Source organism: Rhinolophus sinicus, linkage group LG07 (assembly GCF_036562045.2).
Source record: "Rhinolophus sinicus isolate RSC01 linkage group LG07, ASM3656204v1, whole genome shotgun sequence".
NCBI classification, from domain to species: domain Eukaryota; kingdom Metazoa; phylum Chordata; class Mammalia; order Chiroptera; family Rhinolophidae; genus Rhinolophus; species Rhinolophus sinicus.
The window spans coordinates 127,279,652-127,302,289 of record NC_133757.1 but is presented as its reverse complement, the minus strand read 5'-3'; the positions used below and the strand labels follow the sequence as shown (position 1 = coordinate 127,302,289).

The window sequence follows — 22,638 nt, the reverse complement described above, 5'->3', positions numbered from 1 at the left end:
ATCACGTTTTATGATAGTGTGATAGGTCTTAGAAAAGCTGTTATTTTGAAGTAGTACCAAGGTTTCATCTTTGGAGGATAAAAAGCTTACTAGCAAGAAAAGATGACATGATCCTACCAGTTTAGTTCCTTTGTAATTCCAAGTAGTGTCCTATTATTTTTACATATAGATCTTTGCTAAAATTATTTATCCACAGAATGAATTCAGTTACATATAGGACAAGACAGGCACAAGTGAGAATGTTAAATCAAGATGAAAAGCAGGGGGACTTATTCTCAGAATTGTTACCTACCCACACTGGTGTAATGCATTTGGCTTTGTCTTTATGTAACCGCAGACATGGGGTGAATCTGTCACACAGTCAATCTCATCGTAGCCTAGAGGCTGTACCAGAACCACTGCTGCATTACCCGAAACAACATGACGCACCGAGCGCTGAGATCATGAGGGATGCTGTCTGAGGTCGAGTCCCACACCGTTCCCCACAAAACCGTTTTCCCGTTTGTGTGTTCACAGTGCATGAGCATTTCCTATCAGCAAACACTCTACTACCTGAGGTCACAGGACGGTGTCCCGCTGGCCATCGTGACTTGCAGTCGCCACTGTCAGACCCAACAGGGCAGGGGCGCCAGTCTAGGGGCCCAGTTCTGGGGCGGTATTAGCCCCCTGCCACCAGCCCCCAGCCACGTGCCAGCAGAGGGCCACCTGTGATGGGTGCTGGTGGGACCCGCCAGGCCTGAGGGGGGAGGAGGGGACGCTCAAGCAGCCTGAGGGGCGGTTTAGTTCTACCCGGAGGCCTCGGTGTGAGGAATGGTGAAACCCTAGTGCAAGAGGTTGTTTTACTGCCTATTTTAGTTCAAACCTATCGCCCCTTAACATTCGCCTAACGAGGATTCTAAAATATTCAAAACTGCACTTTCTCAGCCCCACCCAGTTCGTGACATACACGGTGTGTGCTACTTCACGCGCCCTTACCTTCACGTCCTTGACGTTCATCCGCGTCCCCTCCTTCCCCACGAAGATGTCGTCGATGTCCACGAGGACGTACCTGTCCAAGGACAAGGTCAGCCTGTCCCCGGACAGGAAGGACACGGCGTCCAGGAAGACGAGCTTGTGCAGCCAGAAGCTCAGGTCGCTGCCGAACAGCACGCGCTGGACGCCGTCGCGCAGCCCGCGGTCGTGGATGACCGTGGCGTGGAGCGGCGGGCGGGCCCGGGCGGGCGGCGCGTCCGGGGCCTGCAGCGCCGCCAGCAGCACCGGCTGGTAGGTGGAGTGGTTGGGCTGGAAGACGGTCCAGGCGGCGCCGGGCAGCGGGCCGGGCTGCAGGCGGGGCGCGCGGGTGACGCGCAGCAGCGGCGAGCGCGGGTTCACGCGGCAGTCGGCCAGCGCCAGGCGGCTGAGCAGCGTGAGCGGGAGGCCGGCCAGCTGCGCGCGCGGGGCGCTGTTCTCCGTGGCGCGGTGGAAGCCGATGAGGCCCGCGCGGTGCTCCGCGCAGTACGCGTCCAGCAGCTCGCGGCGCCGCGCGTCCAGGCCGGCGTACCTGAGGATGTTCTCGTAGACGACAAGGACGTACTTCCCGCGCCCGCCGTCCGTGAGCGGGGGCACGTCGCCCTTGCCGGGGGCGATGACCATGTGGTACCGGAAGCGGCTGGACTCCAGCGTGGCGGCGATGTCCTGGCCGAGCTGGGAGTACTGGCTCTCCACGAACAGCAGCACGGTGGGGTCCGTCGTGGACGGGTCCACGGGCCGGACGCTCCTCGGCTCCGCGGGCCCGGGCGGCAGCAGTTTGAGGTCCGCACACTCCGCTCGCGCCGTGCTTTCCGCGAGCGTCACCTCCTGCTTGTCGCCCGAGTAGAGGAAGTAGGCGGACACGACGATGCTCGCCAGGCAGAAGGTCGCCAGCAGCACGACCAGCGTCCGGAAACTTCTGCGGAGCCGCCCCACGAGATGCATGGTGCGCAGGCCCTTGGAAAGTCCCTAAAGTGCCATCGGGAAGGCAGTAGGAGCTGCTGCAAACACCACTTGCCAGGTGTTCATGTAACCATCGCAGACCATGTACGGCGTGCGACGGGCTCACAGCGCGCGCGAGCGGCGGGGCCACCGGCCCGGGCGGCAGAAGCCGGGGGGACCCCGAATGTGTCCGAGCGCAGCACGGCTGCCGAGCCCCGCAGGCATCATCTGAAACGGGGAGAGAAGCGATGACTAACACAGAAACGGGCATGTCTGCGTGTGTGTGTGCTGATGTGTGCGGGACGTCGTATCGAAGACGTTTGAGTGTAGCTGGTGCTGAAATCTTAACCGCCTAGTGTTTACTGCTTAGGGTACAGTATTAATAGATTGTTTTCTTGTCCTCAAGAACACAGAATCCTATCGATATTGTGAAAACACACATACATATATTTATATATAAAAAATACATACATACCTGTGTATATAAAATATATATCCCTATATAACATGTATAACATGTTACATATATGTATAATTTTTCAGACAAATCACCTAAGAAAAAGAGGTAAGAACGAAAGCTTTTGTGTAAAATGTTAGTTGGCATGGAGACTGCTTGTCCCTGCCTGGAAACGTGTTCTACGTGCAGCATTAGAAAGCCAGGTGCTTGCGTGGAGGCCGGACAGCCCCGCTGGGGGGCGTTTCTACCTGAAGTGCACAGTGGGCAGAGGTTTTCCCCTGAGTATCACCCTTTCTGAAGTCCTGGGGGACACTTGGCCCTCTCCCGCACAACAGCCCGAGCAGACAGGATGTTTCCTCTCCATTCTGAGAAGTACAGGGAGGGAGACGCCGAGGGAGGAAGGACAAAGTGGACCGACTGTCGTCGGACCCCCCTTGTGGGAAGGGGCCGGGAAGCCTGACGCAACGGAAGCCTCGTGCTTTTCTCACAGCGCGTCCCTAACGCGGCCTGCGCCTGGAGTCCCGGTTGCAGCTGAGTTTCCGCATTAATTCTTAGGCAACAATCAAATGTTCCATTTCCCTGTCACTCTTTTTAGTTTAAAAGAAACAGAAGGTAGAGAGCCCTAAACAGCAATCTTTGCCAAGCTGCTCCAGCACCAACACACATGGCTTTCCATTATTATTAGATGCTTTTCTGTGTACGGATCAGAGTGATGTTTAGTGAATTCTTCCTGTACACATTTTCTTCATTCCCCCCAAGACTGTGCTAGACTGTGGATGGAATTTTCCATACCCTAGTCTGCCACGCTCGTGTCCCTAGGGAAGTAACCAAAAAAGTTCACTTTCAACCTGGGATACACACACACATACTGTATTAGAGAATCAAATTTTCACGTCTTATAATACAAGAGCTGTGCATTCTAGCACACTGTAAACATTTTGTTTCTGTATTTACTTTGTTCATTTTGAGGAATCTGAGTAATTAATGGCTATTAATTAACAGAGTATTAGATTAAATGATTAAACATTATAATATGTCACTGCTTACATTTTATATTTTTTCATGTTCCGAGATACATTTTTCTTAGTTAGTAATTTAAATAAAATTCAACAATAAGTTGAAATGTTTGTTTATGTCTTAGGGTTTTGAAAAGATGTCTTTAAAACAACCTCAGAAGTCCTCAATTTGAAAATTTCAAATATTTACAAAACATTTCAATTCTTCAGATTCCAAATACATACACATAAATAGACCTGAATTTTTCCTTTAACAAACGAACCAATTTGAAAAATCTCCCCAGTGGTTTCACACTCACTTTAAAGGAAAAATAACTCCCATGTGAAGGACTTATTAATACTCTTTTATCAATTATAATTCTTTAAGAGAATTATTTGCTCTCAAAAACCTTTTAAGTGTTCCAACAAGATCCATTTCCCTTTAAACAGATTGAATTGTCTTTTACTAAAAAGTAATGAAATACAGCAATAAAAGGCTTTGGTTTGTATAAAATATAAAAATCAATTATGCTGTACTCTCTACTTGTGTGTATGTCTGACAATATTTATGAAGTAAAATTTTAAAATGCAAATTAAATTAAATGAGAAACTCACAAATGTAATAGATATTGAAAGAGATTTGAAATGTGTCAAGGGAGATTATCCAGTCCTGTATTCTAACCATTGCTAGCCTTTTCCTCGCTCACGTATTTGATTTAAACAGCCATTTAAGCAAACGTGGAACCAGCCCCATCCCAACCCACCCTGCAGTGCACCACAAGAACAGAAACATATTTACTCCACATATTTTGGAGGTTTGTTTATTACTTCAAAAATAAATTTAATCAGGAATTTGAAAAGAAACTAAGTGTATTACAAGCTAATACTTTATTAAATCCTTAGCTAGTCTGACATAAAAAAATGTGACTTACTTGTCAGTTTTGCATATTAGAACAGCTTATCCTAATATGCCACAGTGAAGAAGAAATTTTAAAAAAAGCATGTGGGACTGGAATCTGTCAACCAAAAGAATAACTAAAATTTAAATGTGACATTTACTTAACATTAATATGTTCAGTTAGAAGAATGATAGACACATATTATTACCCTTGTCGATATGTGGGCTGGAGTGTGTGTGTAAGTGTGTAAGTGTGTAAAAGTGTGTAAGTGTGTGTGTTTGTGTGTGTGTCTGCGTGTGTGTCTGCGTGTGTGTGTGTAATGCAAGGAGGTAGACTTCCCATTCAATCCTCCAACTTCTCCTTCCCTAACAAAATTTAGCCAGTGAGGGTGAGGAAGTCTGGAAAATAAAACATATTCGGCCAAGGGTGTTTACTTGTGTTTTGTGTCTGAGAGAAGAGATGGTCTGGCATTGCCTGCGATTTGTCTGACTCTCTGACTGTAACTATATCTGCCCCGCTTCCTGGCACAACGCTCTAAACCCTGTGATTTCCTCAGTGATCAGAGCACTGGGAGCGTCTTCTGTGCCAATAGCTGGTCTATGACCGCATCCCTGATACAGGTCGTCAATCCCTGGTGATTTCCTGGGTCACAGCAGTGTTTCTGTTCCAATGAGGCTACGCTTGCTGTGCTCCCAGGTGGGGCTACTCATCAGAAAGGCGATGTCAGGCTTAGAAGCTGGGAGGTGTCAGCCCCACCCCCATCCTACGGGAAGGAGAGAGGGAGTGGAAACTGAGTTCCTGCGTGTCCTGTCTACATGAGGAAGCCTCCATAAAAAGCCCCAAAGTACGGGGTTTGGAGAGCTTCCAGGTCGGTGATCCACATCCCAGCAGGGTCACACACCTCCACTCCACAGGGACAGAAGCCCCCTCACTCAGGACCCTCCCAGACCCCGCCCTGTACTTCATCCGGCTGTTGAGCTGCATCCTTTATCATACAACAAACTGCTAAACATAAGGTAGAGTTTCCCTGAGTTCTGTGGGCTGTTCTAGGAAAGCATGGAACCCAAGGTGAGGTCACAGGGAACCTCCAAGTGGAAGCAAAGCCAGACAGAGTTACGGGAGCTGGGGACCTATGCTTGGAATTGCCATCTGCAGAGGGGCCACTGTCCTGGGACTGTGCCCTGGACCTCTGAGGTCAGAATTGGATTGAACTGTGGGACGCACAGCTGTGTCAGAGCATTGCCTGGCATTTGAAAAGAACCCCCACATCTGGGGTCAAAGGTGTAGAGTGTGAGAGTAGTGCGAGAAACAGGACAGAAGGTAGTGGAGAAACAGGATGGAAAGTGGGTTTTCTATCAAAAATCCAGACTGTGTCCCTTCCAAAAAATAAGAACAACAACAAGGCAGAGGGTAGGACACCGACTTAAGAAGCTTGGAAAGGTCAAATAAGGAAACTGAGATATCTGTAAACAGACACATATGTTAAAGGAACCACATACAATTAAGGATGGCAGTGAAGACATTAAAATGCTGCCCCCAAAGTCTAAAAATACGCTCTGTGTGTTCTTTTTCTTTCTTTTAGTTTCAGGTATATGTGCCGTGTGTTTTTAAGGAATGTAGCTCCGGGGCTAACACTTCCACTTGAACCCCATCCAGTGTGCCGGGCAGGGCGGGCCTAAGCCGCTCAGCAAACCTCCCTGAGCTCCTGTCCACTGTGATGGCCCTTCTTTAGGGAATCGGGGAGAAGGGAGGCCCGGAGGAAGGCATCTGGGTGAACGGGCACTTCCTGAGCCCGTCCCGAGCAAGGCAATGAGGCTTTGACCTGATCCGGCCAGCCTGCCTACCAAGCGTCCTGAAAGTCTGCCGTGAGCATTTGGGAGGACAGAGCCACTACTCAGTGTGACAGCCTGTCCCAAATGCGGCTGCGTGACCTCTGTGCAGACACTGGCTTCTTCCCTAGGTGCTGCCTCCCTCGTCCTCACTCCTTTTCTTTTCCGTCCAAGTGTGGCTCAAACCCTCACCAGCAGTAGGATACCTGTCGTCCAGAATCCTTCAGTCTCTCTAAGATTGGATAATGCAAGGTCATTATGGTTTTGCAAGCCTGCTTTAAAATCATTCTTTGACTTATTTCCAAAATGTTTTTATAGCGTCTCTAAAACACAGCCTGCAGAGCTCATTCAGCATGGGTTCTCAGTCCCCGTGGATGGGCAGCAATCTCTGGAAACAGTGAAGTCAGTACCACAGGCACTAGTGTACTTACTGGATTTTTCTGGAAAGGAGGAAATTCAGAAGTAAGCTGGGGCTAGAGTCACAGGGAACGCTTGCGTGGTTGTCTCTGTCTCGACCTGTTCAGATCACCAGATGCTGCTGAAGTTCAGCTGAAATTGAAAAGAAGAATAACGGTAATATTTCCCCAGCACGTATGAGTGCACGCTGCTTGCCAGTCACTGTGTGACGGCCGTGGCCTCCGTCATCCTGCTGAGTCGATATCAGGCTATTTTTAAAATGAGGCCATTGAGTTTGAGAGGGTTTGAGAAAGACTGTGACTCCACGACTAGTGACTTGCGATGTGAGGGTTCCGTGGTCCACCTCTGCGCTGCTGAGAAACACCAAGGATTGAGTTGGGTGAACCCCGTGTTCAGCAGTGAGCGTGATTAAACGATGTAACTCACATTATCAGCAAGTTCGATTTCAGTTAAAAAAATTCAGATATTCAAAGTTAGAAACAGCTACCAAAAATGCAGAAACAATCCTAGAGGTGAAATGGATTGGCTGGAAAGAATCTGTATTGTGCATTGGGATGACCTAACTACTTGAAATATTTCCACCAGCTCTGTCTTTTCATGATACATGGTGGGTGCGGGGGTGGGGGTAGGGGCATATTTCATCAAGTTTTTTCTTTGCCTTTAAGGATGTTACAAAGAGTTAGCTCTTATTTATACTAACAGAGCAGAGTTTTTTTAATCAAATGTTGTGTTATGTCAACATTTAACCACTTATTCCTGTGCAGTAATGGCACTTGGGATCTTTTGGGGAAAATTCCAAAACTTATAAACATCTTTCGAGAGAGATGTGCTTTTTCCTCAAAGTATAGGTTGCTAACACATAAATGAAAATGAAAGAGATCAGAATAGAAATTCTGATGTGCTTCATGTCGTGTAAGGGCCTGGAGTGTGGGGAAACTTGTGTTTGGGGTGTGTGTGTGTGTGTGTGTGTGTGTATGTATGTATGTGTGTGTGTGTGTGTGTGTGTGTGTGTGTGTGCGCATTCCTTTGTGTTTCTGGGTCCAGGGTAAGATGATTTCCTACTGTGGATCACGGTCAGAGGGACACTCCTCACAAGGGCACAGCTTGTTACAATGGTTTAACCCGGTTTCAAGGGAATTGTAAGCATCACGTAGGCTTCATCTAAAACGAGTGCAATCTCTTCTGATGCTGAGTGGTTTCTGGAAGAATCTATTATTGATTCAACAGCAGGTGAGACTAGGAATTGGTTGATATCATATCATATGGTTTCGTCCCTAGAAGCTCCTTTCCCGTTCCAGGGCACAAAATATTGTGATTTTACTTTTGGCGACAACCATACCTACATATATAACTTTTCTTAACATGAAGGTACAAAGTCATGAGTATTTGTTATATTTTATCAAAATCCAAGTGGTATGCTTTACGATAGTCTGAAATATGATCTTTTCTACTCTTTAAAGTAACTGGTTTATTCTTACCTTTTATACACTTCGTATTTTCTTGATTTCAGTGACATGCTATAAATATATCATGGTCCCCAAAGTGTGTGTTTTTATCAGTACAACCTCCTAAAAGTCTCATTTCACACAAAAGAGCAACAATCCTGCCCCCATGTTACACTGTCACATAACACGCCAGCAGGTATGCAGCTGAGCACTGGGGGCACTCACACTTCAGGACACTCTGAAGAGGGCACTCAGGACGTGGGAGAGGAAACGACAGGTGATTTGTTTTATCTCCGTTTCCCAGGGACACGCACTGACTGCCTGCTTACACTTTCGTAAGTCTTGTTTTCTAAAGCGGAACAACAACAGAATTTATCAAAAGGAGGAGTCTGTTATTATTAAAATCAAAGTGTGAGTACCTATATTTATCTTATTAGAAAACCATGGGGGCTCTGGGAAGGAAAAGGCTGACTGGGCACGTGTCCTGCCTGATCACGGGAGATTCTAGAATCAGTCACAGAGTGTTATTTGTGACCATGTGGCGAGGGCTAGTAACCAGTGCAGAGAACTCTATTTATTTCCATTCTCAAGATTTCATCACCCAGTGTTACCCTCAACACTACTAAAGTGATGATATCTCCAGAATGTATGGCCCAGAATTAAATAGCATTAAACAGCTTTGGAATTCCTGGATCTGTCCTAAGCATTTCGAAAATCCAGACAATTGCTTTAGGACACGGGGTGACTTTGGGTAGATCTGTGACGTGTCTCGTTTTCGTCTTGATTTGGGAGTAATATTTACAGTGGGATGCTCAAAATCAAGCTAGGACCAAACAGGCTGTCTAAAGTTCGGTTCCATTTTGGAAATACTCCTATTTTCTCCCTTAGGTGAGAAGCCAAGGCATTCATTGTGAGCACAGATGTAGGAATCCTCATGCTCTTCTTTCTTCTCTTCCTTTACTATTTCCTGTTCCTCTCCAGGAGCCTTTCTTCCTCCGCCCTCTTTCCCTCCCTCTTGACAGTAGGTTTCAACGTTACTGAAACTTTCACTCAATTCTTGACCTTGCATTTCAGAGAAGGGAAAAGATTTTTCATGAGGCACAGAATTTGCTACAGAGGATTCAGTGTCACCTCTGCCACCTGAGTGAGCTATGCTACAGAATTGTGCTCTTTAATCTCAACAATCAAAAGAATGTTTACAGCTAATTCTCATAATACAAATAAGTCATTGTAAATATTAGGAGATAAAATATTATAACTAATTTATCTTTCCTAAAGTTTTAAAACACTCACCCTAAATTATAGTGAAGATAATATAATTAAAATTGCATAAAATATTTAAAAAGGAATAATTTATTTTCAAGCCAGTTAACATATTTTTATTATATAGCCACAAAAATAGGCTGTGTTTGAAATGTTTCCCTAGGATTCACAATGCTAACCTGTATATTAGTACATCACATTTATTTGAAAAGAGACAATAAAATAATTCTCTTTTTAAAGTGAATTATTTCTGTATTTCTGAACAATCTTCGGAGTGCTCAGCTTTTTCAACACTAGAGGGCGATATGTTCTTGCTTTTACTGTGAAAATAGACCACGGCACCTGCTTTCCACAGACAGCTTCTAGAACAAAACTAAGTGTGGTCATGGGTTACTGCTTTCAGGACAGACGCCCTGCTGTTGACATCAGAGAAACGTCAGGGATTCCTAATGTCCAAACACCAGTCACGCCACAACCCCCACCCAACACACTTACACAACCGTCTTCCTCACATTTCTAATAAACAATCACTGATATTCTTGTGGGGGTCCCCCGTTTCTGAATTCAAAATTTTAAAATTTAACTTTCTTATTTTACTTCCTGCTTCTGTGCCCTGGAAAGGGTAAATGAAATATCACCTGTGCATAAATAATACCTTGCTATTTCTGTGAAATTTTAAGATCTAAATCTTTACGGGAACAGAAGTATATCTGTACTTCAAAGAGGATACATTTATTTCTGAAGTAAAAACAATATACTCTTTTTGTGAGAGTTACCAGTTTTACATTTCTCTATTATGCAAATTATACATTTGTGAAATAATTTCCTTTGCCCCCAAAAAACGTGATTTCTAAGGATTTGAGTCTGTTTCAATGATTACCTTTTTAATGTCTTAAGAGTAAAGAAACACCATAAGAGGAATAAGAAGCAAAACTTATACGCAAAAGAGAAAGGTGTACACCATGATTTAAGCCATCTCCTAATTTACTTCTCAGCTCTTATGTGGAAATACAGAACATAAGAACTAGATGAAAGATAATTTAAAACTAGGGTTACAAGTTCTGTTTCGAATGTCAATATGATTTATTGTTAAATGGAGATTTCTAGATACTAACTACTACTGCTCACAGTTCTATCTTAGAATTGTAAAGTGATGTGCTTCCACGATAATTTATCATCTACCTGAGAATGTGTGCAAGTCCCTGCTCATACGGTGGCTGCTTTGCAGATGATTTGAAAGGTAATGGATCATTAGGAGGCTGAACGTGTGAGGAAACACATTCAAATTAGTCATCCTGAGTAATATGTACAAATGTGTAATAAAATTGATTTCTATTCATGTTTTGAGTTTTTCTCCAGAGTAGATTTCCCTAGTCATTAAAAGTTTGCTAAACAAAAGTGTTTTTAGGGAGTAAGCCATCACACTCTCTATCACAGAACATATAAACAAGTTCTAAAGAAGATGATACTACAAGTTATAAACTATAACTGGAATGCAAATATCAAGGTGATTGAATAACATATCCAAATTTGTGGATTCAGCTATCATAATAGTTAGAGAAATTTAAAGCCTTAGATGCATGTATTTGAAAGGTGTGAAAATTAATAAACGAATAAGGTAAGCATACCTCTTAAGAAGCTAGAACATAACAATAACAAAAATGATAGAAGGAAAGGCATAAGAAACATGAGCAGAAAATAATCAGACAAAAAAAAAAGAGAGAAAAAATAAGCCCAAACCCAGTTCTTTTTAAATGTCTAATAAATTTGACAAACCTCTGCTGACAGTAAGATAAAAACAGATAAATCACACATAACTGATAAGGACAAGAAATAAAAGAACACTACATTTGCTTCTGACATTAAAAAGATTAAATTATCAATGGATTCATGAGACAATAGTTTAATTTTAAATAAATTTAAGTGAATGAAGTTTCAAGAAAATGTAGCTTTATGAAATGGAATTAAAAGACTCAAAAAGAATAAAGCGGGGGGTGGGGGGTGGGAGATGAAGGTAACGGGGATCAAATATATGGTGATGGAAGGAGAACTGACTCTGGGTGGTGAACACACAATGGGATTTATAGATGATGTAATACAGAATTGTACACCTGAAATTTTTGTAATTTTACTAACAATTGTCACCCCAATAAATTTAATAATAAAAAAAAGAATAAAGCAAAATGCAAGAATTCAAACAAAGAGTCAAAAATATTTCCACAAAGCAGACTCCAGTCACTGATTCCTTCACGAGAAGATCCTATCAAAGCTTTGAGGAATAAAAAGTTCCAATCTCACACAATTCATATCAGAGCAATGAACACAAGAGTGATACCTGTCAAGCTCAGTGTATGAGGCTACCGTGATCTTGATAGTAACAGCTGATGATGGGATAATATAAAAAGGGAAACTACATAATTCAGAAATACAAAATGTAACAATTCTAAACAATGTATTTGCAAAGGAAACCAGCTACCTATAAAGAAGAATGAAATAGCATGAACAAGTTGAGAGTAGCTGCTATAGGTTACCCGGTGCCCCCAGGAAAGTGTGTGTGCTTACGTCCTGGCCCCTTGTTACCTCAGCACGTGACCTCGGTGGGAAACAAGGTCACGACAGGCGTCCTTAGTTAAGACACAGTCACACAGGTGACGTCTCCATCTCTTGAAACCTGCACTGTGCTCATCAGGATACACGGGCAGTGGTTAGCAAAGTGCTTTCTCCCTGTGGTGATTTTTCTGTGATATTTTCTTCACCTTCTAGTTCCTGAAACCCGCCCCTCCCTGGAGGACCTCGGAGTCCTCTGGTCTTGCTTATGGTTTTGCTTCCGGTGCTCCCACCATTGGGTCATGAGGTTGCTTCCTCATTGTCACGTCTAGATATTTTCCATTCCTGCTCCCTACAAAACTAACTTTCCATCTACCAGACCATACCACCCACCCCTTCTCCTTACAGCATCAACTAATGCAAAAGGTTAGACTCCTTCAACCGCAGAAAGATCCTAGTTTCCAGATAACTCACTATTTTAAAAACGACTAGATATCCAGATAGGTCATCCTTCTAACACTATACTCTCAGTTTTTAAGTCCCCTGGCTAACGTCCTGGTATTTCTCCCTACCATCGCCACCTGGTTCCACAGTCATATGCTCGATCTTTTCCTTCCATACATACATAATAACTGCAGAGCTGCACCCCATTCATAAGAGACTCTACACACTCTGCTATCTGATCTCAGTCTCCTACGTTTTTAGCTCACTCCACCGATCACCTCAACTTCAGCAATATTTCACCCCCCAGCATCTTTAAGGCATGATCCTTTCACTTGTCACTTTCTATCTCATGGCCTCACAGCCCTTCTCACCCAGTTTAAATTCCACACCCAATTGTATCCATTCCTTTTTATATATCCTCAAACCATTTATCCTCATGCATGTGTCTAGACAACGTGGGCTGAACCCCGCAATGCACCCCACACGCCTGTGACTCTGCAGAGGCATGAGCAGCTCCACACTGACTGCCCCTGCATTCACATCTACAGCTTCAGGGGGACATTTAACCTGATGGTGACCAGGCTGTAGCTTCCAGTCCATTCTTCTCCTCCTCTCCCAACGATCAGACCCTCTCCTCTCCTCAAACTTCTACTGTGCTTTCCTTTCCCGCAGTCTCAGCTGATGGTGGTGTTTCCTAACTCACAGAGAGCACAGGAGCAAGCCTAAGGCAGTTTCCATAAGAACCTACCACCTCATGTTCCCGTTCACGTGAGTCTGTGCTTTATCAGGGTCGCCATCGGTGCTGGCTGAGGACAACCCTCCACGTGGGCACCCGTTCTAGGCCCCACCCCTACTCACTGAAGACACTGGTTCCCTAATGCTCCCCTCAGTCCCAGGGGCCCCACTGTTTACCTACTCTGGGAATAGTCACGCTGGATACAAACACTCCATTATTTTTCTCATTATTCACTGACCCTACAAGCTACTCCTACATTCATTTCCTCTTTACAGCAAAACTCTTTGAAATGCTGCGTCCAATTGTCTCTGGGACCTGCGCCAATCGGGTGCACCCTCATTATTTCATCAAAACTGCTCAATAAATTTCATGTTGTGAAATCCAGTTGTCAATCCTCATTCGTCACCTTCCCGTACCTGTCAGCAGTTTCCACATCGCTTACTACCCCATCCACACAGACTCTATGCTTAGCCAACCTCCAGGACAGCGTAGTGTCTGCTTTTGTGTAACTTCTGCATCACACCCTCTGGCTCCTTCCCACCTCCCTGTCCTCCAAATGTGGGCTCAGTCCTGGGACCTCTTCTCATTTCTATTTGCCGTCACTTCTTTGATGATCTCACCCTCTCTCATGGTTTTAACACTGTCTATAAACTGACTTCAAAACTGACGTCTCCAGCTAAATCTTTTACTTAATCCTATTTGCACAACCACCTATTTGGTATTTTCACTTGAGAATCTAATGGACATCTCCAGACCAAGTCTGAATGCCTGATATTTTCCTTAATCCCAAACTGATGCCTCTCACAGTTTCCCCAGGTAAATAAATGATAGCTCCGCTATGTCACTTGCTTAGGGACACACACACACACACACACACACACACACACACACACATCTTGGGGTTAGATGACGCCTCTCTTTCTTTCCCACTAGACCCCCTGGATGTTCAATCCATTGGCTCTACTGTCAAATACATTTAGAATCTGAACACATTGAACATCTTCTCAGCTCTCACTCTCCTCCAGATTAGCATTATATCCCCTCCAGATTATTGAAATACCTTCCCGAGTGATCTCTGCCTCCGCCCTTTCCCACATCAGTTTGTGTTTCAATATACTGGCCAGAGGAATTACTTTATGATGTACATCAGGTTTGGTCACGACTCTGATTGACTTCCTACCCATATAGGGACCCCCCACCCCCATTTTACTCAGATTAACAGTCAAGTTCATAGAGTGGTCTGCACAGCTCTGCCTAATCTACACTTCTCTTTGTCCAACCCCGTGTCCTGCTCAATGTTTTCAGAACAAGCTGTGTTCTTCAGGTACGTACATCTGGGCTTCAGCACGCACTGTTCCTTCTGCCTAGAATACTTGTCCCCACATATAAACATGGCATATGCTCTCATGTCTTTTAATCCCACTTAAATGGGATATTCTCAGCATATCTGCTCTGGCCTCCCAGTGCAAAACTGCAAGGTCCTCCCAACACTTTCTGACCTTTCTTGTTTGTTTTTTCCTCTGTGTGTGATTTTAACAGTATAATAGGCCATAAATAGTATCACTTCTCTCTTTTCTGTCACTTCCATTAGAATCGAGCATTTGAGTCAGGGATTTTATTCTGTCTCGTTCCCTTCTATTCTCAATGTCTATATCCTACTTTACAAGGGAAAAGTAGGAAACTGAATTGAAAAGACAGGTGGGTACCAGAAGACTAAAAGGTCCTATTCAAAATGCTAAGAATTTCAATTTGCCTTAAGTATTGTACAGATATTGAAATACTCCAATTTCAAGACTGACACGCAATTTTTATTTTTATTTTTAAAAATTTTTTTAAAAGTATACCAGTTCTTTTTTTTTAGATTTTTTATTGGGGAAGGGAAACAGGACTTTATTGGGGAACAGTGTGTACTTCCAGGACTTTTTCCAAGTCAAGTTGTTGTCCTTTCTATCTTAGTTGTGGAGAGTGCAGCTCAGCTCCAGGTCCAGTTGCCATTGCTAGTTGCAGGGGACGCAGCCCATCATCCCTTGCGGGAGTAAAACCGGCAACCTTGTGGTTGAGAGGATGCGCTCCAACCAACTGAGCCATCCGGGAGGCAGCTCAGCTCAAGGTGCCGTGTTCAATTTTTAGTTGCAAGGGGCGCTGCTCACCATCCCTTGCGGGACTCGAGGAGTTGAACTGGCAACCTTGTGGTTGAGAGCCCACTGGCCCATGTGGGAATCGAACCGGCAGCCTTCGGAGTTAGGAGCATGGAGCTCCAACTGCCTGAGCCACCGGGCTGGCCCTATTTTTATTTTTTAAGCAAACAGACTGGAGACCAGTTAAGAATTGATCTCAATAGCCCAGATGAAGACTTACAAAAATGGAAATAAGGATTTAAAAACAAAACAAAACAAAGCAAAACACAAGAAGTTTATGCAAAGAGTAAGACTCAGAATGGTCGACACAATACTGAATGGGACAACGTCAGAGGATCCCAGACTCACTATAAGACTCACTCTAACTACTGAAAATAGTGTGGTATCGAGGAAAGAACACTTGGACGAACGGAGCAGAACCCAGAGCCCAGATACAGACCCACACACACAGCAACTGATCTCTGACAAAGGAGCAAAAGCAATTCCAGGGAGAAAGGATAGTTTTTGTTTGTTTGTTTTTTGTTTTTAACAAACAGCGCTGCACCAGTTCTTCATCCAGTTAGATATTCACACGTTATAAAGAAGAAGAAAAAAGGAAGAGGAAGAAGAGGAAGGAGGAGAAGGAGAAGAAATAGAATCATTTATATACAGACCTTACATTCTTCTCAAAAATTAACTCAAAACAAATCAGAAATCTAAGTGTAAATATAAAACTCTTACAAGGTTACATAGGAGAAAATCTAGAAGACCTTGGGTTTAGTGATGACTTTTTAGATAAAACACCAAAGGCATGATCCATGAAAGAAATAATTGGTAAGTTGGATTTCATTAGAGTACAAAAAAAAAAAAAAAAAAAAAAAAAAATCTTCTCTGCAAAAGACACTGTCAAGGGACTAAACATGCAAACTACAGACCAGGGGAAAATACTTGCAAAAGACACATCTTATAAAGGGCTGTTAACTAAAATCTACAAAGAACTCTTAAAACTCAACAGTAAGAAAATGAATAACCAATTAAAAAATGGGTCACAGACCTTAACAAACACCTCAGCAAAGGAGATATACAGATGGAAAATAAGCACATGAAAGGAGGCTGCACGTCATATGTCATTATGGAATCGCATATTAAAATGACAAGACACCACCACACACCTATTGGAGCGGCTGCAATCCCAAACACTCACAACAGGGACTGACGCCTCACTGGTGGGAAGCAAAATGGTGCAGCCACTGGGGAAGATAATTTGAACGTTTCTTACAAAGCTAAATACAGCCTTGTATGACCCAGCAACTAAGCTCCTCAACTGAGAACACAAGAGTAGAAAACATACATCCACATGAAAACTGCACACACGTTTACAGCAGTTTTATTCATGATTGTCATACTTGGACGCAACGGAGGTGCCCTTCAGTAGGCGACAGATGAATAAACCCTGGTACTTCTGTAAAATGGAATATTACCCAGCACTGAAAAGAAATGAGCCATCCAGACACACAAGTATGTGGTGGAGTCTAAAATGCAAGCTACTAAGTAAAGGAAACCAATCTGAAGGGGCCACATCACACTGTGTGATTCCAACTATACGACATTCTTGAGAAGGTGAAACTATGGTGACCGTGAAAAGACCAGTAGTTGTTGGGGGTGTTGGGGAGGGGGCACAGGGGGTCTTTGGGGCAGTGACACTGTCCCACATAACACTGTAACAGAGAATACGTTCATTATATGCTTGTCAAACCCCTGCGGGGTCCTACTGTAAACTGTGGACTCTGGGTGACACGCTGCGTCAGGCTCATGAGTTGTAAGGAACATCAGTGTTGGGGAGACCATGTTGGGAGCGTATGGGAGCCCTACGCACTGGTTTCTCAATTTTTCTGTGAACCTGAACCTGCTCTAACAGGTAAAGTCCAGTTTTTAAGTGTAAGCACTTTCCCAGAACCGTACACAACTTTCGAGCTGTTATAAATTTGTAGCCCCGTGTGGGTAGCAATGCCAAATGCATTTCAGACGCGCAGTACGAGAGCCACAGTAACTTATTTAGATGGAGATTCTCTTCTTCACTCCCACGCTCTAAGCAGCGTGAAGTGTTCCACATTATAAAACACAATGACGCTTCTAAAAGGTTGATTTCTCTCCTATCTGTTTCCCTGGACCCAAAGCTACGCTGGGAATCCTCCCGGGACACTGCCGTTCTGCCATCTGCTGCACTGTTTCTTTTCCCTCTGCTATTCCCTGGCCTAAGAAACCATTCCACTCAACAACCAACCTCATGCTCAGAAAGCAAGAGGCCTTCTCTTTGGGGCAGAGATAGGCAAGGAGAATGTGTCCACTGTTTGTTGAAGGGGCAAGGCTGTGGATATGCTTGTGGGAATTCTTTTCATCCTGTCACACAGAAAGAGAAGTGCCATGACTGAATAAATGCAGTGAGTGGGGAATGAGTGGCTTGAGACCGCAGGCTTCACTCATCCACTCCGCACGTACTGAGCACCTCCAGGTGGCAGCTGCTCTACTCACCCGACAAACACGACCTCTACACAAGCAGCGCAAGTCTATTCTGTGACACATCTGAGTACACAGGCGATTATGACAGAACATGGGCATGCAGTCACAGGAAAAGCAGTTACATGGAGGCAGAGATGTGCAAAGAGAAAATGAGTAGATTACGACACATTATTTCATTATTTGAAAACTCTGTGACATATTCACATATTCACAGGGAATGTCCACTAGGCTGCTGAATACACCACAGTGGAATTTCGGGTCTGTGCTGGGACTGCAAGTTGAGGGGAGGAAAAGCCATGGTCCTGAGGGAGAAAGCTGGGGAACAGTGTGCACATAAAGTGACAGAGGCACGCCAGGAAGACCTTCAGCGTCGCATCGATAAGGTCAGTGGGAGACCGCCATGGAAGCTGCAAGCAAAGGGGCGCAAGTGTTTCTGATCAAGAACAGAATGTGATATATGAGTCAAGAAATGCAATTAACCTTGACTCTGGTGACCTTAGCAAAACGTCCAGGAGTGTAGTGAAGTCAAGTGAGTTCAGCAGGCGGGACGTGGTGAGCAAGCAGAGAGCAGCTGCAAGGAAAAGAAAGCGTACACCTGGAAAGGGATAGGAAACTTGCCTTCACAAGGAGGACACGCTCACAGCCAGTGAGAACTCTGCTCCCTGTGCTGAGGTTTCAGAGACAGGCTGGAGTCACCAGGAGGGGCCTCACAGAGGGAGGGACATTGTTCTAGTCATTGGCGAATGGAAGGATTTGGAGCTGGAGGAGGAGAGAGGAGACAGATGTGAAACACAGGAGAAACCGAGCCCCAGGACCAGGCTGGGACGGCGTGCCCACGTCTGCCCTCAGAATGCCGATGCGGTATTCATTTCCTGGGCTTTGCTCTGTACACACTGGTTAAATCAACTTACAGCCAGCCAGCGGCCATAAAATGACTGCCATTAACTGAGAATTGCTTTGGTGTAGCTCAATAATCATTCTTTTAAAAACCATTATTATATTTGGTATTGATCTGCATCCTTGCTAATTGGCTCAGCAGACAATCGTGGAAGCAGTTATGCTTGGAACGTAAGATGCTCGCTTAGCCTCGGATTCTTACAGGCAAGGAAACTATAAGACGGAGAGAGGGGTGAATGACGTCATGGTGGAGCAACCTACTTCTTGATCTATGAGTGAATAAAGGCGAGAGAAAAAGGACTCAAAAGTGAACACTGAGGTTTAATTTCAAGAAATCACAAAGGACTTTATTAAACTATAAATTATTTTAAAATTTACATCAACTGGCCTTTTATTTGTGAATTTAATGTGTTATTAATAGGATTGCATATGCATTCAGAAGCTATGCTTTTAATATTTTAATTGTTCTCGCTTTCAATTGAGGTAAACCATCACTTCACCTTTATCCATAGGATTTGCCTGCATCGGAAGTAACAGATGACTCTCTCTGAAAATCCGTTTCAACAATCACTTCTCTACCACTGACTTTCTTACCTAGAGACTCCTGAAGTACTCAATACAAATGCCTAGGGGAAATTTAGATTGTTTTCGGGCAATAAAACTGAAGTCTATTATCTAGTTTACAGGAAGTTCTAGTGAGGTTTTTCATTATATTATCTCACTATCAGGATACTCTGTAACATTACGTACCACTGGCCTTTATCTGTTTGTAATGGAAAATAAACTTTTTTCAAATAGACACTCTATATTGTATATAAACAGTTATAAATTCCAATCATTGAAATCATTTTTTCAAGGAAATCAAGGAGACCACAATGAGATATCATCTCACACCTGTCAAAATGGCCACCACCGATAATCAACAAACAACAAGAGTTGGTGAGAACGTGGGGGAAAGGGAACCTTTATGCACTGTTGGTGGGATTGCAGATTGGTGCAGCTGCTGTGGAAATTAGTATGGAGATTCCTCAAAAAATTGAAAATAGAACTACCTTATAGAACTACCCAGAAATCTCACTTCTGGGTATTTATCTAAGAAATCCAAAACACTAATTCAAAAATATATATGCACCCCTATGTTCATTGCAGCATTATTCACAACAGCCAAGATATGGAAACAACCTAAGTGCCCATCAATATACGACTGGATAAAGAAGAAGTGGTACATTTATACAATGGAGTATTACTCTGCCATAAAAAAGAGTGAAATCTTATTATCTGTGACAATATGGATGGACCTAGAGGGCGTTATGCTCAGTGAAATAAGTCAGACAGAGAAACACAAATGCCATATGATCTCATTTATCTGTGGAATCTAAAAAAACAAAAAAAAAACCTAAACCAAACCAAACCAAACAGAAAAAGATTAATAGAGAACAGATGGTTACCAGATGGGAGTGGGGTTGGGAATAGGGTGAAAAAGGGGAGGGACTAGGAAGTAGAAATTGGTAGTTAGAAAACGGTTAAGGAATGTAAACTAAAGCATGAAGAGCTTAGTCAGTAACATGGAAATAACTGGATCAGGGTCCACTGCGAGGGGCCTGCACACCAAGTATGTGCCCCACATTCCAAGAAGGGACATTTTACTGCCATGCACAAGCCTTACAAAGAACTTGACTGGAACGGCAATGCTGAGGTTTTGTGTTGATGCTTTGTTTTCTAATTGTAGAATCTGTATCACCTATAATTACTATCCCCACCTACTTACTTCTCGTTTCAGAGCATTCTTCATTTTACACAGCACAATCAAGTTGCATAATCTTTACCAATGGCAGACACGCTCCATTCAATTTTACTGGTAATCCGGGCCTGCTATATTTTTTAAACTTAATTGCTTCACGTATTGTGCTATTTTGACTTTCAGCCACTGCAAAATGAAACCCCCGCTTGGCGACCAACCAGAAGTGGCTGGTCACATGTGAGGGTATCTCACAGAGAACGTCATCCTTGCACACAAGCTAACCCGGGATACCCCGTCCTCCAAGTGTGGAAAAAGCATGACAAGAAGGCCTGGGAAGAGAGATGGAGCCATTTCAAGCATTCTGCTCCATGAACACATTCTGGAGACGCTCCTATTTCAATACCTGATGACCAGAATTGAAAATTATTACAAATGTTATTTGTGGATGCTTTAAAAGGATGCATAAGACTACCAAAATTATTCACTTAGCAAACCTGTTTGGTAGAAAATACTGGGAGATGATGAAATGTAATTATTTGGTTGATTGTCAAAATATCTTTGGGAGAAAGGCTAGAAGGAGTGAAAATGATCTTGTCTCACATCTCAGGACCCTAGGGCCAATGCACACACACTGACACTTCTGTGGCTCACCTTAAAATATGTTCGTACCTTTTTACTCTGGGTATAGGTCAACATGGGCCATTCAGAGAAGTTCAATCTACTGTCCAGAGGTTTCTGTGGAGGGAACTCCTGCCATCAGCAGGATTGAGATGTTGGTGAGCGAGCTCTCTCGTGTTTTTCATGTGTGACCACAGAGCAGGGTAACAACTTCAGGATGCACAGGCTTCCCACCTAAACACCTGCCCAGCAGTTCCGTAGAAAACTGCTCAACAGATTTCAAGTAAGCAAATGGGGGGAATTACGTAGCCGCATAATTCCACGTTTCCATGATTTCCACATGTAAAACAAAACCATTTTTCCATTTTCCTCATTTTTCCCCAAAGACATTTTAAAGGTAAACCAAATATTTTACGTTTCATAATCTCCCAGTATTTTCTACCAAATCGGCTTGCTGAGTAAATTATTTTGATGCAGTACCTAGCATCCTTTTAAAACATTCATGACTTTTGTAATAATTCTAGAAAACATGTCAATAGGAACTTTTTAAAAGTATTTTACTAGAGAAAACTGCAAGCTAAGGAACATTTGTAGTTTTTTAGTTCTATCCAGTTTCATTGCCTTCTTGTCTTCTCCCAATCCCACGTTTTTTCTTATTCCAGCATGCCAGGAAATCGAGATAAACTGTTTACCTTTTTTTTTTTTTTTTTTCCCTGACAGCTTTTCCCCTTGGTTCATGGTCTGTTTTCCTTAAGATATTTGATTGTAAGTTAATTTTCAAAACTGTGTGAGTCATATTAAAATGTTAATCAATGAAGTTGGATCCTTTACATTAGATTTAATGTTGTATTATTCAAATATGTGATTGTAAGTACAGTGTAGGCAGTGAGAAGGGAGCTTTAGGTAACAGCTCCAGGTGAAGGGACTGGTAATGGTGAAACTCATCATTCAGGATGGCTTCAAACCAGTACAACTGTTACACCGAGGTCACGGTCAGAGTACAGATGTTTGTAATTCATCCTTAACTCCATTAAGTGCATCCTACTCTGCACTGGGAACTTTGTTGTCACATTCAGCTTTCCCAGCAAGTCTGTGAAGTGGGTGTTATCACCTGCACTCGCGGATCATGAATAGGAACCACCGAAGTTTAATTAGCTTTTTCAAGGTTATGTTTCAAGGGCAAAGCTGAATTAGAATCCAGCTTCGGGGAAATTCAACATTACCTCCTGCCTAGACTGTCACTATCTCATCTTTAAATCACTTCATGTGTGACTTAGCACATGACTCTGCAAACTTATTTGGTAGAAAATACTGGGAGATTGTAACTCTTCTCCAGAAGGGCCCACACTTGACAAGCAATCTCAATATTCCTTATCATTTAGAAGTTCATAGAAGCCAGAATTATCTTTCTTATTCACACATCTAATCTTCAGATATGCTCTTACTTGGAGTGGCTCAAAAGAGAAGCAAAAGCAAAGTTTAAAAAAAAAAATCAATCTCCTTAATTAAGACATTTATCAATTCATTATCTTTAAGGAATTATACACCTTGTAAATGATTTTTTTTTTTTTTTTTATGAAAAGTTGCTTTTACACTCTAGAGCACACCCTGATTAATCCATTCCTGTTATTTGATTTTACCCAACCATTATTTACTTGAATGTTGACCAATTTTCTACCAACTGGGAGAGCTGGTTTTAAGTGGCTAAAGTGACCACTCTAAGGTTTTTTATCCCTACGCCTTCCAGTTACACTACGAAAAAC

The 22,638-nt window shown here is 43.3% G+C and overlaps 1 protein-coding gene across 5 annotated transcripts in view; it reads right to left on the bottom strand.

The window, feature by feature from the left end:
- Positions 1–22,638, bottom strand: part of NDST4 (N-deacetylase and N-sulfotransferase 4) — a 281,746-nt gene that overhangs the window by 164,366 nt on the left and 94,742 nt on the right. For all 5 annotated transcript variants that reach the window (XM_074338571.1, XM_074338573.1, XM_074338574.1 and 2 more), the window contains exons 2-3: positions 6,562–6,679; positions 976–2,178 (exon numbers count right to left, since the gene is read on the bottom strand). In XM_074338571.1, the coding sequence (XP_074194672.1) occupies positions 976–1,953 (978 nt within the window). In that variant the 5' untranslated portion in view covers positions 1,954–2,178; positions 6,562–6,679. The remainder of the gene's footprint in view (positions 1–975; positions 2,179–6,561; positions 6,680–22,638) is intronic.